This window comes from Streptopelia decaocto (genome assembly GCF_964273445.1).
Source record: "Streptopelia decaocto genome assembly, chromosome: 10".
Classification (NCBI taxonomy): Eukaryota; Metazoa; Chordata; class Aves; order Columbiformes; family Columbidae; genus Streptopelia; species Streptopelia decaocto.
In genome coordinates this window covers 5,981,819-5,997,542 of record NC_138665.1, presented here as the reverse complement: position 1 = coordinate 5,997,542, position 15,724 = coordinate 5,981,819, and the positions used below count along the sequence as shown (strand labels likewise).

At 41.2% G+C, this 15,724-nt stretch overlaps 1 protein-coding gene across 1 annotated transcript in view; it reads left to right on the top strand.

Moving 5' to 3' along the window:
- COL4A6 (collagen type IV alpha 6 chain) overlaps positions 1-15,724 on the top strand; it is an 81,002-nt gene that overhangs the window by 27,056 nt on the left and 38,222 nt on the right. Inside the window, exons 2-5 of the mRNA XM_082061597.1 lie at positions 6,432-6,566; positions 7,621-7,665; positions 13,314-13,430; positions 14,812-14,880. Coding sequence (XP_081917723.1) covers positions 7,627-7,665; positions 13,314-13,430; positions 14,812-14,880 — 225 coding nt within the window. The 5' untranslated portion in view covers positions 6,432-6,566; positions 7,621-7,626. The remainder of the gene's footprint in view (positions 1-6,431; positions 6,567-7,620; positions 7,666-13,313; positions 13,431-14,811; positions 14,881-15,724) is intronic.

The window sequence follows — 15,724 nt, the reverse complement described above, 5'->3', positions numbered from 1 at the left end:
TGTCAGTCCTGTATGCCGGCTATGTGAATTGCTCTCTGTTTATGTATGAACCTAGTATTGCCCCTCCAGTTAAAGGCCCTAAAGATATCAGTCAAGCTAGCAAAAAAATCTTTTGCTGTGGCAAGCAGCGTAAAGTTAATCTCAGATGACTCTGTATTACCTGAGCCTTGTGACCAATTAGCTTAAATGAGCAGTGGGTAAGCTGGGGATTGTGGGGTGATCACCTGTGCTGTGCTGACACTGTGGGTCACGTTCAGCAGTACCTGCTCTCTGCAAACCATGACAGCTGTTTTGTGCCGTTTCTGCTGAAATAGCCGTAATTCTGAGTGATGATCATGAAAAGGGCCAGTAAATGTCATTCAGATATATAGCGCATCTCCTTAAAAATAAGCTTAAACTCATCATTTTCATACAACTGTTATTCGCTTAGTTGAAATACAATGTAAGTCACCACCATCCTTTGTAAATCCTGCTGCTTGTTCTTTATTTGAAAAAATCCCCACAAATAATATCTTTATATTCATTCTGTCTGATGCTGGGGGTTACGCGCGGATCCCCTTCTCCGTGGCGTGCAGCGCTGGCACCTCGCCCGCACATCTCACACGGGTGTCACAACCCACACATTATCTGTGTTCTCTGTGGCCCAGAGCCTTCCCACAGGCTCTTGCTGTCTTATCTAACTTGGACATTTCAGTACATCAAAGCAAAAAACCAATCTGAGTCATCCTTTTTGACTCTCTTACATTTTTTTTTATAGTATAAGTAATTTATTTAAAGGTTATGAAGTATAAAACAGAATAATTACTTAGAGTTAACACTGAGTCACTCCCAGCATTGTCCCTGGTGTGGAAAAGATGACAGTGTGTGGTCTCTTTGAGTTCTATGAATAGAAATAGCAATATGTGGAATTGATTGGATCAGAATGTTCCATGAAAGTTGTTAACTGGAAATTGAGCATTCTGAAGAACAAAGTTTTCAGAGATTTAAATATCCAATTTAAAAATAAATAGTTATTGTTGTTGTTGTTTAATGTGCAGGGTTTATATGCAGTTCTATATTTATAATGTGGTAAACCTTCCATTGCAACTTTATGTGGCTGAAGTACAGGATTCAAGAAGCAAAATGGTTTACGGAATCAAATTTCATTATTTTTAAGCAGTTTAAAAATAGGGTGTAAAACAACATATATATATATATATATGCACACATTTTTTTATCACCTGGATTTTCTACTTGTGATCATGTCTAGTCAGACTTAGTGGAAATAACAAAAGTATTTTTTTAAGATGGAGTCTATCACATGAGCTACAATTGGAGATTATTATGAGCACCAGCCTGCAGTTGCTCGTTACTACATTCAGCAATTGCTCCCGAGATGCCCAGAGCAGCCTTGGCAGCGCAGCGTGAGCGTGCCGAGCTCTGCTTCGCCCAAACACAGAGATTCTAAAAGGAATTATGATATTAAAGAAGTTCACATGGTGCAGGAATAATTTGTCTCTTCTCTTAAAAAAATACATTTAAAAAAAATTTACCCCGATATCCTTCCTTAAGAAGCAGAGACCAACAAAGGAAAAAAACGATGATATTTTTGGGAAGGTGCTGGATGAAGCAGCGTTGTTGCACGGGATGTTTTTTCTGGTCTGTTACTGCTGCATTTATGTACAGTTTTGTGTATTCATCTCATGCTGTGCGGGTAAAAAGCTACACAGGGGAACAGTAAATTATATGACAGAAATAAATAAGTCATTTTGAACCAGAATTTTGCTGAGTTTTTAGAAGAAAAACTGAAGAATAATTTTCTTTAAAAAGTACAAAGCATTTTTCAGTAGGGAAAATAATTACTCTGGAATGTGAGCAAGTCACTGGGTACCTGACCTGTAATTTAGGAAAACAGTGAAGGGGGTTTTATCAGTAATTATTATTATTACAGTAGAAGCGTGGGGCCCCAGCGGAGCGCAGGACTCTGGTGCTGGAGATAACCCTGCCGCAGGAATCCTGCCCAGCAGGAGAGGGGATGGGGCAGAGAGGAGAAGCGCTTGACCCCAGGTCATGCTGGTCACTAATGGCCATAGGGTGGCCTTGCACCCATGAGTCACCTACGGACACTCCATCTGAGTTCTGTGCAAGTCGCATTTTGTAACACGTCCCCCCGATCAGAGAGAAGGGCCAGGATGGAAGCGGGTAATGCCGTTGGTCTGCGTGAAAGAGCATCTCGAAGGGTCTGTCCCTTGTACAGGTTGTCCTGGGCAACACGGGAATCGGGTACATAGGTCTTCCTTGGAAGTTCCAAGCTGGATTCTGCTTGGTGTGTGCAGTATATGAGAACATCCATTTTTAGGGCTGTAATGATTTAATGGCTGGCTCTTTGGTTTGCCTTAATGGGATTGGCTGAGTGTAAGGTGCTTCAGACTACAAAGCATTTGCTTGTGAAGTAAATCTTTGTCACTAGTAATTTTTTTGTGTTGATAAAACTTTGTTTATGGGGGAAATAGTGGACTAAGAAATAGAGTGAACAAGACCCTTCATTAAAGTGTGGTCACTGAATTCTCATAGAGAATGAACTATATGTTAGTTTTAGAAAACCTGAACATATTTAAATTCAGGTTGTGTTATCATACACTGGATCTTAATTTTGCTTAGAAAAAAAAAAAAGTAATAATGCTTTGCTGCTTAAAATTCGGTAGTCTACAAATTTACTAACTGAAATAGGGGTCAGTTCTGCCCTACCTGATCAGTGGTGTCCTGCTAAACTTCTCTCACTTTGTGAGTTCTGATGTCCTTTTTGGTGATGAAACACTGAGATAGTATTTGATAGTGAGTGAGGCTCGTAGAACTGTCCCCCAAGTAAGTAGGCATTTGTATTATTACATTCTTTTTGTCCCTGAAATAAGGGGCATGTCCACTGGTTCTATATCACTGTCACATGTTCCTTTGCACAGCGACAAATCAAATAGATTTACACTTTATTTCCCAAGCTCACAGAGACAACGAGGGGGGGAAAAAAGAATGTTTGGAATTTGCAATGCTATGTGTAGCAGCTCTGCTTCAGTGGGCGAAATTTTCTGTGGGGTATTAGAGTTGGCAAAAGGGGTAGGGACAATAGAGAAACTGTGATGTATTTGATTGTGTAGCAGTGAATTCCTTAGAGGCCCCATCATTAGCCACTATACTGGCCTTTCCCCACCACACCCTGGGATGCGGATGAATTTAAAGGGTGAGCGGAAGAAGGCACATGTTGCAGAACGTTTTCCATCTTGAAAGACACTGCCATCAAATTAGATTTTCAGGCCATTTTGTTTTACTGCTTTCTGCAGTGTGGTGATTCGGGAGCAATGGGAGGTTCCTACCCCAGCCATTCTTTCCTCTTGGTTACCACACACTGGGAATTGAAACCTGGGTGTCTGAGACATCTCTGTATCTTTAATGGTTTGCAATGGCTAAGTGCATAACAGAGATGCATATGGCTCATATCGAACTTGTGGCACAAACTGGTCAAAATCCTGTAATTATCTATGGAAATACCGTGGTATATCAAGAAATAATGCCATTTTTTACCAGCAGTGTATTCATTCCAGAGAGACAGGCATCATTTAGTGCTGCTTGCGTGATAAAAGCCTGGTGCACAAATGTGTTTGAGAATGCAGGTCATGGTTTTCAAATATATGAAATTCTAATGGGCATTTGAGAAAACATTCAGAAGTCACAGTCATTTCATAGGCTTTGCCCTTGCTCAGTGTTAATATAATTTTATAATTTTCCTTATTTTAAAAAAGTTTGTCATGCAGCCAGGAAACCAAAATGATACCATTTGATTTCATTACTAATGGCTTTTCTACAGGCTACTGGACTACATATTTTGAACAAAAAAAGTCGAAAAATAGGGAGTTCTGTTGATTCACTGTAGTTTCTGTTTTATGTAATCCACATTTTATGTTTAAGATTGTCCTCACTGCTAAAAGATGTTTTATTCCTTTTATCCTTTGGATAAGTAAGAGCATTCGTGATGCCAAAGCACAGCAAAGATTTAACTTTTACCACTTTTTACCACAAGATAAACTTAGTGAGGTCAAACAGTAGTTCCGCCTGGGGTTGAACCCTGTAAGTTTACCTTGTGGTAAAACCTGGGCTCTCCTTGTGCTTTTGCCCTGGAATTGCTCCTGCACACCATGGTGCCTGCTCTTTATAATGCTTTTATCTTGGGACCGTTCACGGCAGTGCTAGAGGGGCAAAAACCGCCGCTTTTTTAGCAGCGGAGGCAAGTCCTTTGTTTCAGCATAGAAAACGTGATTTCCATCCACATAGACTTCAAAAGACACAGTAGGAATTCTTGAGAGCCTGATTATCGTGGCATAATCACATTATCAGAGAGATTAGAAGCACTTTACTGTGTCTTTATGGTTTCGTGACACTCTAAGGCACTAGATAAAATCTTCAAGTGCTGTTAAAACCTTTCTTGTAGGGCACTAAGGCAAAAGAGAGCGTTTTACCAATGAAATCACAGAGAATGTGTTTAGCTGTCGTGTCAGAGCTGCAGAACGTGCAGTTACTGCTCCTGACCGCCTCATCTAGATGTGTTTCTCCCAGGGCCCTGCCGCACAGCAAGACAAAAGCCGCCTGAAATTTTAATTCCTATCACTCCCGGTCATTGTGAAGCACTGTCATTAACCAGGCGATCAAACTAATTGCATACAGAAGTGTTAGCAATTCAAACAAGTGAGGAATTCCCAGTGTTTTTTGTCCAGAAGCCTTGGTGGATTCCTGGGTGCTGTTGCTCTGGTGGGTGGCTGCTCAGGTGTTGCCTGAAGGACTCTGAACAACTTGTGACCACGGGACATTAAAAACTTAAAGCTGAGACTGAAAGTGAGAGCAAAGCATGTGATTTCCGTAACGTGTTCCTTGTTGTGTACGGTTGCCAAGGACCACTGAAGATTGGGGGATTAATGTTATGATCATATGGTTCCCAATATAAAGGATTCCATTGATAATTAGCCCAGAGTGAAGAAAGCTAAAAATAATCAACAGAAAAGCCTTTTCGGATGTGAGCATGTGCCTCTGGAAGTGCACACTATGGATAGTGTCTAGACAGAAAAGGTATGAAATACAAAACATGCACTTGACCTCAGTTAAAAGGCCAGGATGAAACAATCACAGCAGAAAAAGTGACACAGGGAAACCACTGCGCTTTGAAAGAAACTGCTCCAGTAGTGAAGAAACATGGAATATGGGCTGAAATGTTTTAGCCTAAACAGGTACTAAAAATGATCCCAGAAGAAGAATTTTTAAAATCAGTTACATTTCGTTTCACTTTGCTTCATTATTAACATGTAAAAATGCATTTTAAAATTAACTGTAAAGTCGTTTACCTGCCAAGGCATGGAGTCAGGACTTTGTGTCTCCAGCTGAGATGACTAAAACACTTGCAGCAGGGAGCTGCATTCCTTCTGCTGTTTTAAGGAGTTAGGGAAATAGAAGGCAAACACACTACCATGGACATGAGCCTAGAGGAGAACTGAAAGAAGAGGGGTTTTTGTTAACTTCTTCCTCTGATCTGTATCTTTTAATGTAAGGCTTGATTCTTTGCATGGATAACTTCATGTAATCCACCCACTGTCTTGCCAGTAGAAAGCATAGCCCTAAACTGCCATTTTCTGCTGATTCTTTGGGACCTTAGGCTCTCTTGATCTCTCAAAATGAACCAAGTAAAAAGTACAAAAATGTTAACACAAAACTCTGTGTTAAGGGTTCACCTGCCAAGAGGCAGCTTCTGAGGCTTATCAGAAATCAGAGCACCTACAGCAAAATTTTTTAAACGTTGGCTTGTTTCAGCAACGAGTAGAACAATGAGTTGTAGAAAAGGCTGCCATCTTCGGGCGATGCTCAGTCATCGCATCCTTCTTTTCGTGCTTGAGAAGTCAAAATCCACACCCTGACTATAGGGTAATGAATGTGGAGAGCAGAGTGGAATCCATGCCGGTCTTGAGCCGACCATTGTACTAGTTCAGATTCTCTAACGCGTGCTTTCCAACTGCATGTGATCCGTGGACTTCTTGCATCTTGTGTTATCTTTTTGTTGTGCTTGATCTAAAGCATAAGCCAAATGTTTTTGTACTCTGCAGTTTGGAAATAGAGGTGCAAATTCAAGAAGCAGCAGCCAGTTTAATCTCAAAACACTGTTGTCTTCACCTGTTCCTTCCTACAGCAATATGGGTAGTAATAAATCTGCCAGGAAAATGGAGATTTCTTACTATTACTCATGACTTATCCAAAACAACCTCTAAACACTCTTTATCTAAGAATGTACACAGAAAACCTCAGGACGTACTGACTACCCCGAGAGGTATCAAATTGTATTAAAGATTGAGTTGGATAGAATAATTGCAAAGACGTTTGTGAACATGGTGCATTGACTTATTTTTTTTGTTGTATATTAGGGTCGCCCAGGACCAATTGGGCTTCAAGGACCAATAGGTGCACCTGGACTTACTGGCCCAGAAGGTTTGCCAGGAGCAAAAGGTGAGAGGGGAGCAGTGGGCCCCCCTGGACCAGCTGGACAGAAGGGAGACAAGGTAGGCTCAACAGTGACTTTTCCTTTTTTTCCCCCTCTGCAATAGATCTATGGCCTTGTATATATTTTTGAATGAATAAAGATAATCTTGGTCTATCTGCCATGGGGTAAGGACAAAAGAGCATTTCATTAGTATCTTCAGAGAATCCTCTTATTTGGGAAAGGAAACACAGTTCTTAAAGTTACTGAACATTGTAGCCATCCTGGTAGATGGATCATAACCAAATGCGTATCGTCATTGCAAACAGTCTTTCACTTCAAGTGCCCGGGGAGAAAGGGTGTTCAGAGAGATCTGGAGCTGGTTCCTGTGTAGAAGATCCTGAGTTGGTGTCTAGAAAAGCAAAAAGAATGGGCACTAAATGAAACGGACAATTCAGTTTTGCAGGTGTAGTTATTTTTAACAGGAATAATGTTGTAAACTAGGTCATATCAAATGGAATAACCCGTGAAGTGTGGGTATCAGTGAATGCAGTGTGCAAGAGTAGGCAGAAGCAATATACTTTACTTCTCTGAAGCAAGAGCAGTTTAGGCTAAGTAATCTGCTTACATGATCTGTTTTGCTACTATCCAGAGCAGAGCAGTAAAACCAACAAACTGGTAATTACTTGCAACTCAGACAGGAGTAGTCTGAAGTTAATTCAGTGGTCTGCATATCTCTGGGTGGTGCTATCCAAGTATAGACAGAAAACCCCATAAATTCTGTTGAAACTCTTGGAAGGTCAAGTTTAACACTGAGAATTAAGTTTATTCTGGATTGTTTATTTTCCTGGCATCTTGTTTTCCCCAGATGTGCAGTAGGAGATTATATTTTTACTTTAAATTGCCTGATTAAAACATTCCTGCAACACTCAGTTGGCACCCAGTCAAGCTCAGATGCTCAGTTCCTGTCTTCACTGACCCCTGTGGTCAGAGAGAATCTGCATGAGATAATTTCCTCCTTTTGGTTTTGAAAGCTAAAGTCCAAGACCGAAAATGTTGGAGTGAAAAGTATCTCACAGGTAACTGACATATACAGATTGATGAGGTGAAATATAATGTGTACTTTTTTCCTTCAGGGCCCAATGGGAGTTCCAGGATTTCAAGGCATCAATGGCATCCCAGTAAGTTTGCATCTGTACAAATAAATCACCAGAATGTTACAACCAAAAGGACATAAGCACAGTGAGACTGTCCTAGCACATGCATTGGGTATCTTGCAAGTGCTCGCTGCTCTCTAGAGGGAAATGGCAGTGTTTGCTAGTCTACCTGGTGGTCCCACGGTGGTTTGTAAGAGGTTTGGATCCTATTATGGGATGATAGGAAGTTGATATGTATCAGGAAGAGAGCCTGAGCAACGTGGGGCTACACTGCATCATTGATAAGCTTTTCTTTCAGCACCATGTCTAGAAAATACCATATCATAAAATCATAGACTTATGGAATTGAAAGGAACCTCAGCCCAACAGGCATGATCAGCTGTGCTACAGGCCATTTTTAGTATGTGTTTCCTAACCAGTTCTTAAAACCTTATAATGATGGGGACTCTAACTTCTTTGCTAATGCCTAATTTCAGTCTTTCTTTCTGCAGTTTACACCTCTTAGTTCTCATCTTACTCATCATGGACACAGAGAGCAGATTGTACCCATTTACTTTGTATTAACCTTCTTGTATGTGATAACTTCTCAGGTCACCCTCAGTCTTCTTTTTCTATGATGTGAGTGAAAGCAGTGATTAGAGCTGAGGCCCTCCGGAGAATCATTCCTTCTTCACTGGGTGCTAGCTCTGGTTTAGATCTGAGCCTTGCAGAAACCTAAGACAGGAAAGAGATAATTGCTGCATTTTCCAGATGGCAGAGGATGGTAACCACTTTCTCTAACCATCAGGAATTTTTTTTGTTTGTTTCTTTCATTCTTTAGAGCTTTAACATTCTAGTGATGGTTATTTCCTTTACCGTACAAAAGTTATGTGTCTAGAGTATTTTGACCAGCTTTCTTTTGCTTTGGTTTTCCCCAGTGTTTTTTGCAAAGATGTCTTACAGGGGAGTTTTAGCTGGACCAGCTTTAGAAATTGCCCCAAACTTCCTTTCTCTCTCTATTTAGCTCATGCTGCTTTTTCCTTCTGGTATTAGAATTCTCTTTCTTTTCTTGATGCTGTTTTCCGTCCTTTGTATTCTTGTGCCTTCAGACTATACTCATGCTCTTTCTCATCTTCTCTACTTCCTCAGTTCACCAAGAGCTCCAACAGTTGAGCTCTGTTTTCTTACTTCCTATCAAAAACTGAATTGTTTTGGTAGATTGGCTGGAAATGCACAGTTGGCCCTGTAAAGGAGCTTGCTTGATTCCCGTTCCTTCTTGGCCCTTGTCCTTCTCTCCCCCTCCGCTCATCCTTGCCTGTTTTCTCTCCTGCTCTACTCCCTTGCTGCTATTTTTTTCTTTTCCCACCAGCCAAACCTCCTGCTCTGAAGAGAACAAGCTGTTCCCATAATACTTAATTTAATTGAACACACTGTGGGAACGTGCTGTTCTCAGGGTATTTTTTCAGATGAGGCTCTAGAGAAAGGGGATTCCCAACAATGAGTGAAGGCAGAGATAGAGCAGCAGCCATTGCCAGGTAGTTGGCAGCAGCAGGCATTCCAAGGAGAGAGTAGGGGAGGCAGATGAGAGGATTCAAAGCCTCCAGCATTCGCAGATGTACTTTGTCTGCTTTACACTATTCTGCAGGTGGGCGAATGGGAGAGACAGATTTTACTGCTCATGAGCAGCAAAGTGCTCACCACTGTGGCTCCTCTGTGTCTCAACTGCAGGACAGAAAAATGGGAAAGGAAACGAATTAATATTGTTTACATTGAGATAAATACTTCCAAAAATATTTATGCTTTTGCCAGTCGCATTTCAGGGTAGGGAGTAGCTTAGGTTTGTTGTGAAATGTATATGAACATATGTGCATTATATGGATGTGTGAAATGCCAGAAAAGGAGAGAGAGCATGTGTGTGCTGATACATGTAAGAGAGAATTAAAAATACATTGCTATCTCTGCACAAGAATTAACATCAAAATGTGAAGAGAGATTCTTTATAGTATGCAGTTGTGTTAGCAAGGGCAGGTATATTTTAGTTATGGCCAAAAGACTTGCAAAGCTGTGGTTCAGAGGGGAATCCCACTATTGACATTAAGGGCAGTGGTGTTCCACAGCGTTCCCTTGGGGAACGCTGGTGGCAAGTAGATCATGTTGTTGCAGCTGGCCTGACTAATCCCTTTAACTTAGTAAATACAGCAGCTACATGTGTTTATCACTAGTCTTTCTGTGTCACGCTGGAGAAGAAACCCTCAACTCCTTAACCCTACTCAAGAAGTTTATTTTTTCCCATGGGGCCAGATTCAAGGACACGTCTGGCAAAGGCTGCAACTGGAGCCAGGAGCTGTATATAGCTTTTCATTAACTGTCCAAGGAGTTTTAGAAGGAAGTATTTCTATGAGAAGTACCATGATAGCTACATGGAGATGCAAAGTTCTCTTTCTGTGACCCTCCTAGAGGAAATACAAGCACTTGGCAGCAACTGTAAAAAGGCCACTTTGCCGTAGCAATCCGTGAAAGTGCTTATTCAATTAGTTTTGTGTTCAGCCTTAATTGCATTTGTTTCCTTGTTTTTAAATATTTGTTGAGCTCTCCTGTTGGGATCGCCTTTGTGCTGCTTGATTTAGAAAGGAGGCCCCTTGGGATCACGGTGGTAGTGTATGAGCAAGAGTCAGGTAAAGCAAGGGGCTAGATGAACCGTTCAAATTTCCTTATCTGTCTCACAGAGAATGTCCCCTTCTGTGAGAACAGAGAGCACAAGTCATCTCTCCAGCCTGTGTTTTAGCTCAGGTCTGTGAACTAGTCACCCTGCCACGTATAAGTAAAGCCTGTAAAAGTTTTCCACCTTAGTCAATTGAGGCGCCTGTAGTGAACTGGCACATCTGCCAAAAAACAAGAATTAGAGGAGGTGAGAGCGGTGAAACTATTAACCATCGTTTTTCAGGTCAAACAGGGTCTTTAAATCGATATTTTAAAGAAACAGCTCATTTAAGCCAGAACTTTACAATTCTCAAGGAAGTCAGTGTGGGTGCTCAATATCTCCTCAGGTAAGGTTCTTAAAACAAAACATTGTGAACTCTGATAGCAGATTAGCTCAAAAGTAGGAAATGCTGTGGATTATTTTCCTAAAGCAGAGGGCATGGTATGTGTACGTGTGTCAGTCTGTGTCATGCTTTGGCTTAGAACCACAGATATGGATGCCGTGGGATTAAGTAACAGGGCCACAGATTTATTGCATACACATAAGCAATCGCTGTGGACAGCACACTTTATATCCTCTCTTTGTGAGCCCTCCTCACATATTGAGAGGATACTGAAATCGTTTTGGGCCACTTACAGACTGTGTTGAGCCAAGAGTTAGGTCTCACCCAAAGCGGTTCCCAAGACATGAGGCCACCGGTGAGCTCTGTGCTCTGGGCTGGCTCTTGGCCAGCACTGAGGGCTCAGTAGCTTGGCTCCTGTTGTCTGGCTCTGAGGGGCAGATTTTGGCTGTTCAGCTTCACTAAGTCCTGCAGCTGGTCACCTTATGCTGTAACCAGATATATGTGCACTTGTCCCACACAGCTTCTGTTTATGTTGATGCTGTAAACAAAGACCTGATAGATGATGCCCACTCTGGCGTCCTCCTGCAGTCACAGCCTGTCCCCTCAGAGACTCGCTGCTCTTGGCTGTGACATCCCACATGGATGGAGGAAGGTGGGTTGCCACTGGTTTGGTCCAGCTTTGGGAACCAAATGAAATAATTTCTAAGAGACAAGCACAAGTGGCAATAAATTGGTGCTTCAGCCTTCTGTGGCCTGGCAAGTCCCTGCTTGCACACCACATGTGGGTGTTTTCACAAACAGACTTTATTCATCAGGGCAACTGATATGCAGTATGCAGTGGTGCCTGATGCTAATGCTTTGGGATGACTTCATTCCATGTCCTGAGGCCTTGTTTAATCTCAAATTTTTACTTGTCTGGGTGAGCTGCCTTGATCCTATAGTGGAGACACACTTGGCATTCATTTAGGTTGCATCTTGCTGACTGACAGAGAGCAGATCTGGGCTCTCTCCACTCCTCTCCATTTTGTTGGCACAAAGAGCAAAATGCCAAATGAGCTGGACCAAGGAACTCATCTGTTTGGAAATTAGCCCTATTAAGAAACAGAACAGTTATTTCTCTGCTGTGTTGGTTTCCTGCTCCAACTCGCCTGTTCTGCCTGAGCTTATGCCTACACAGGGAAGAGGTAGGTGTGGGTAAGCATGAGTGTGTGATGGCCCTCGCGACAACAGCTGAGCGCAGTGATCAGCTCAAGCATTCCTGTAATTACAGCCTAAGTTGTTCTGCATCCTTGGGAAAGTCACTCTGCTACTGTGTGCCCCCAGCTCGTGATCCGTAAAATGAAGATTACAGCATTCCCGCATTTTTGCAAGGCATTTTAAGATCCATAGATAAAAGGCTTTACATTACTGCAAAGTTCTCATTGGGTTTGGTCAGAGCATATGTTTTTGGCTTGGACTGGGAAGGCCTTTAGCAACACAAGTGTGTTTTGTTTTAAGTGTCAGGCATGAAGTGTTATTAATGTTCTGCTTTATCTCCATTTATCCCTGTTTACTTTTACTTTCCTAGTGTGAGTCATAACGTGTTTAATGCCATATCTTAAGGATGAATCTTTGGGATCAAACAAAAGTACTTTTGGGATGAGTCAAGATCAGGGTGTACAGAGGGGAGGGTGAGAACTGTCAGTTACTGTCTCCATAAGTTTCATTTTTCTTCCTGCCACAAAACACTGTGTTTGAGAGCCACAGAACTGATCTCTGTGAAAAGGAGGATAGAAGGAGCTGCTCCATACCTGGGTAGTGTGACTGACAGTTCTGCCTTTCTGTGTTTTGCCTACCTGTACCCTTACAACATTGAAGAGAAAGTAACTGAAGTCTCAAACTTTGATGTCCTTTATACCAGTACCATGCTGAGTAAATTCTAGCCGATTTAACAGAGCTATATCAGGGCAAAAGAGGTGTGAAATCCGCATTAGGTACAAGTGTATTCTACTCTGCTTGATTAATAATTGACCATTACAAATACTTTCTTTTAAATGCTGTTAGTTTAATTAGATCTTTCTCCCAGTTGCGTTGCCTAATGTTTAATATAACAAGAAAAGTGGTTTTGCTTAAGTGTCCTTATGCTGGAGCTGTAACATCTGTTGAACTAGGAAAGGGAAGAACCCACGATGGAGAGGAAGAGAAGTCACTGAAACTTTAAGTAGATTGGAATCATAAATGCTCAGTATTGTTGAGTCTGCCTCTGCCCTTGTTTTTACATGAGTAACTTCCATTCCCAGTGTCAGGTGCACCCTTAGTGCTGTTCTACACTGTGTTGTATGCTGTGTATTTCAGGCTGCTGTGGGATGAGTATTGCCTTTTTGGGACCTAGTCATGCACAAGTTATGTACTTCAGAAAATTATCCCTCAGAGAAAAAGATGATTAAATGAATGCAGCCAATGTTCTAGGCTTTAAGCTTTGGGGAGGTTAAACAACACTGGCCAAAGAAGCTCGTTCTGTTGCAGTCTGTAATACACCGAACTTGAGTGGGAGTTGTGTATTTCTTTTGTTTTGTGCTGCCATTTGGAAGATATCACTTTTCTGGGGACAGTATTACTAATGCAATAATTAATCCTGTCAGCCATTCTCTCTTTTTCCCCTTTACACAGGGTCACCCTGGACAATCTGGACCTAGAGGTCGGCCTGGCCTCGATGGCTGCAATGGTACCACTGGGAGTCCTGGCGTTTCTGGATCAGATGGGTTTCCTGGCCTGCCTGGGTTGCCTGTACGTCCCAACTCAAATATGGTCTTCTGTACTCACTAAGCCAGGATTTGCTTTTCATGCCATTGTTGGAAAAGTAACTCCCAAGTGCTTTGGAAGAACCCTAATAACCCTAAGTTTATTAGCATTGTTAGAGCTCAGTATAATTTTCATATTGAAATTACACTCTGGTGATAAAATGAAGATCCCATGAATTCATTATGCTCCCACACCTTTGTCACTGGCAGTATTCAAGGTAACTCAGAAGAAACTATGATAAAGTGTTTAAGAACCATGAAGTGTCCACCATCTTCCACCTGGCATGTTTCAAGTTAGTTGATGCCAATTCAGGGGAGGATGTTATCATATGTTCAAGTCTATGCATCAAATACTGGATGCCTTCCTTCATGTCTTAAGATAGCCAAAAGCTTCAGTCTCAGAGTGTCAACAGGATTTACTTTCCAGGGTATGTGTTCTACTTTTGAAAACACTTTTCTACCAGGTTGGAGTTCTATCTAGTCTGCACTGGATGCCTGAAGTGAGATGTCTAGTCTGTTCATCTGGACTTCCCTCTCTCAGAGAGCGGTACCTGAGAGAGCACTTCCCCCCTGCCTTTCAGGATGAGTTGTCTTTGGAGATACACATTTATCTGCATTGACTGTAGAGAAAGGGAAGGTAGCTAGGTCATGCTCCACTCTCTGTTTTAAGTGGGTAAGATTGGTTATAAGAGCTCCACTCTTAGATCCTTTTGGGATCTGTAGTGCTTTATAAAAACTACATTGTTATTTTTGAAGTGTAAGCAAAAAATATTTGACTCGATATTAAAATATTTGACAAATATTTTAATATTTGTTCACATTTGAAGTCTGATCTTACAAACACAGGTCATGTGAGTAACTATACGTGTAGTGGAACTGCTTTGCACGTATGCATTTAGGAAGAAAATGCGTCTAGGGGATGTAAATAATGCCATTTGTTTCAGTTTTTCTAAACTCTGCTAAGACATTTTTATGTGTCCCCCAGAACTGACGTTCATATGATGTTGAAAAATACTGAAGCGATAAGACCAACTGAAATTCTGCTTCCTAAATTAACTGATTTACTCACACCTACTGCTCAAATTTCTATTTTATAATGGTTAATATGATTGCATTTTTGGCTAAAAAAGCTGCTTGGATCAGGCAACCCATCTCAAATTAATTTGGCAATTGAATGCAATCACCCTCAACAAACTGGATGGGATGATCAAGGTTAAAATAAATTGGGTAAATCTATCTTTTGCAGTTGACTGGAGCTGGGAGTTTTCATTGTTCATTATGCTGAATATAAATCCTTTCAACACAAAATCAGTATCTTTCCCAGAAATTTATTTTTGACTTTTTTGTTTGTTTTTTTTTTAAATCAGGGTCGTCCTGGCCCAAAAGGCCTTAAAGGGGAACCTGTTTTTGCACAAGGCAGTCTTAAGGGAATGAAGGTAAGACTTGTCATCTCATAGGAGAATATACAGTACAAGAAACACTTTGATGTCCTACAGCTTGCAGGGCTTATGCTGCGTGTTAGGTTGCTCATGATGTGGGTATCCTGGGCATGTCCAATGCAGAGCCGTGAAAAAGGCCTCATAATAACTTAATTACTGACAGCACAGAATGCTCTCAGAACTTGGAGTTGCTTGCTCGTGGCAGAGATGTTGCTCATCCCATGCTGGGACATTGCTTGTCCTGTTCCAGGTCAGTGTAGGTGCTGGGCCTGTCTCTGGAGAGCTCCCACCATTCGGTTGTGCTGCCAAACCGTGGATGTGAGGAATTTCTTGTCAGCTTATCCTGACTTATATGAGGTAGCATAAAAAAGATTTGGTTCTTTGTTGCCTTGAAACAAATACTCACCAGCTTACCATGGGTTTGATTATTTTTTTCCAGAAATACTAGGTTTGGAATAAATCTACGAAGGATTCAGTACCTCTCGTGGTACCTCTTGTGGTGCTGAATTCAGTAATATTAAGCAGCCTCGTGCTTCATTAAATATTGAAAATATTAAGAAAATTATTCTGTCACTTAAGGCCCCTTACACTAACTTTGTTGGTCCAAATTAAGAACTTTTCTAAAATTCTACCTACATTAGATACACTGATAAGTTGGTAAAAGTTCTAGATCTTTATTTATTTACTTCAGTGCTTAAGGGAAATACAGATAATTACATATAATAATGATACGCTTTTACATATTTTATAGTAGTTTTGTAATGAGAGTTTTTATAGTGTATTTTCCAGTGGTTTTACAATTAATACAGGGGTTTTTATATGACTTTAGTTTCTCTAAAAT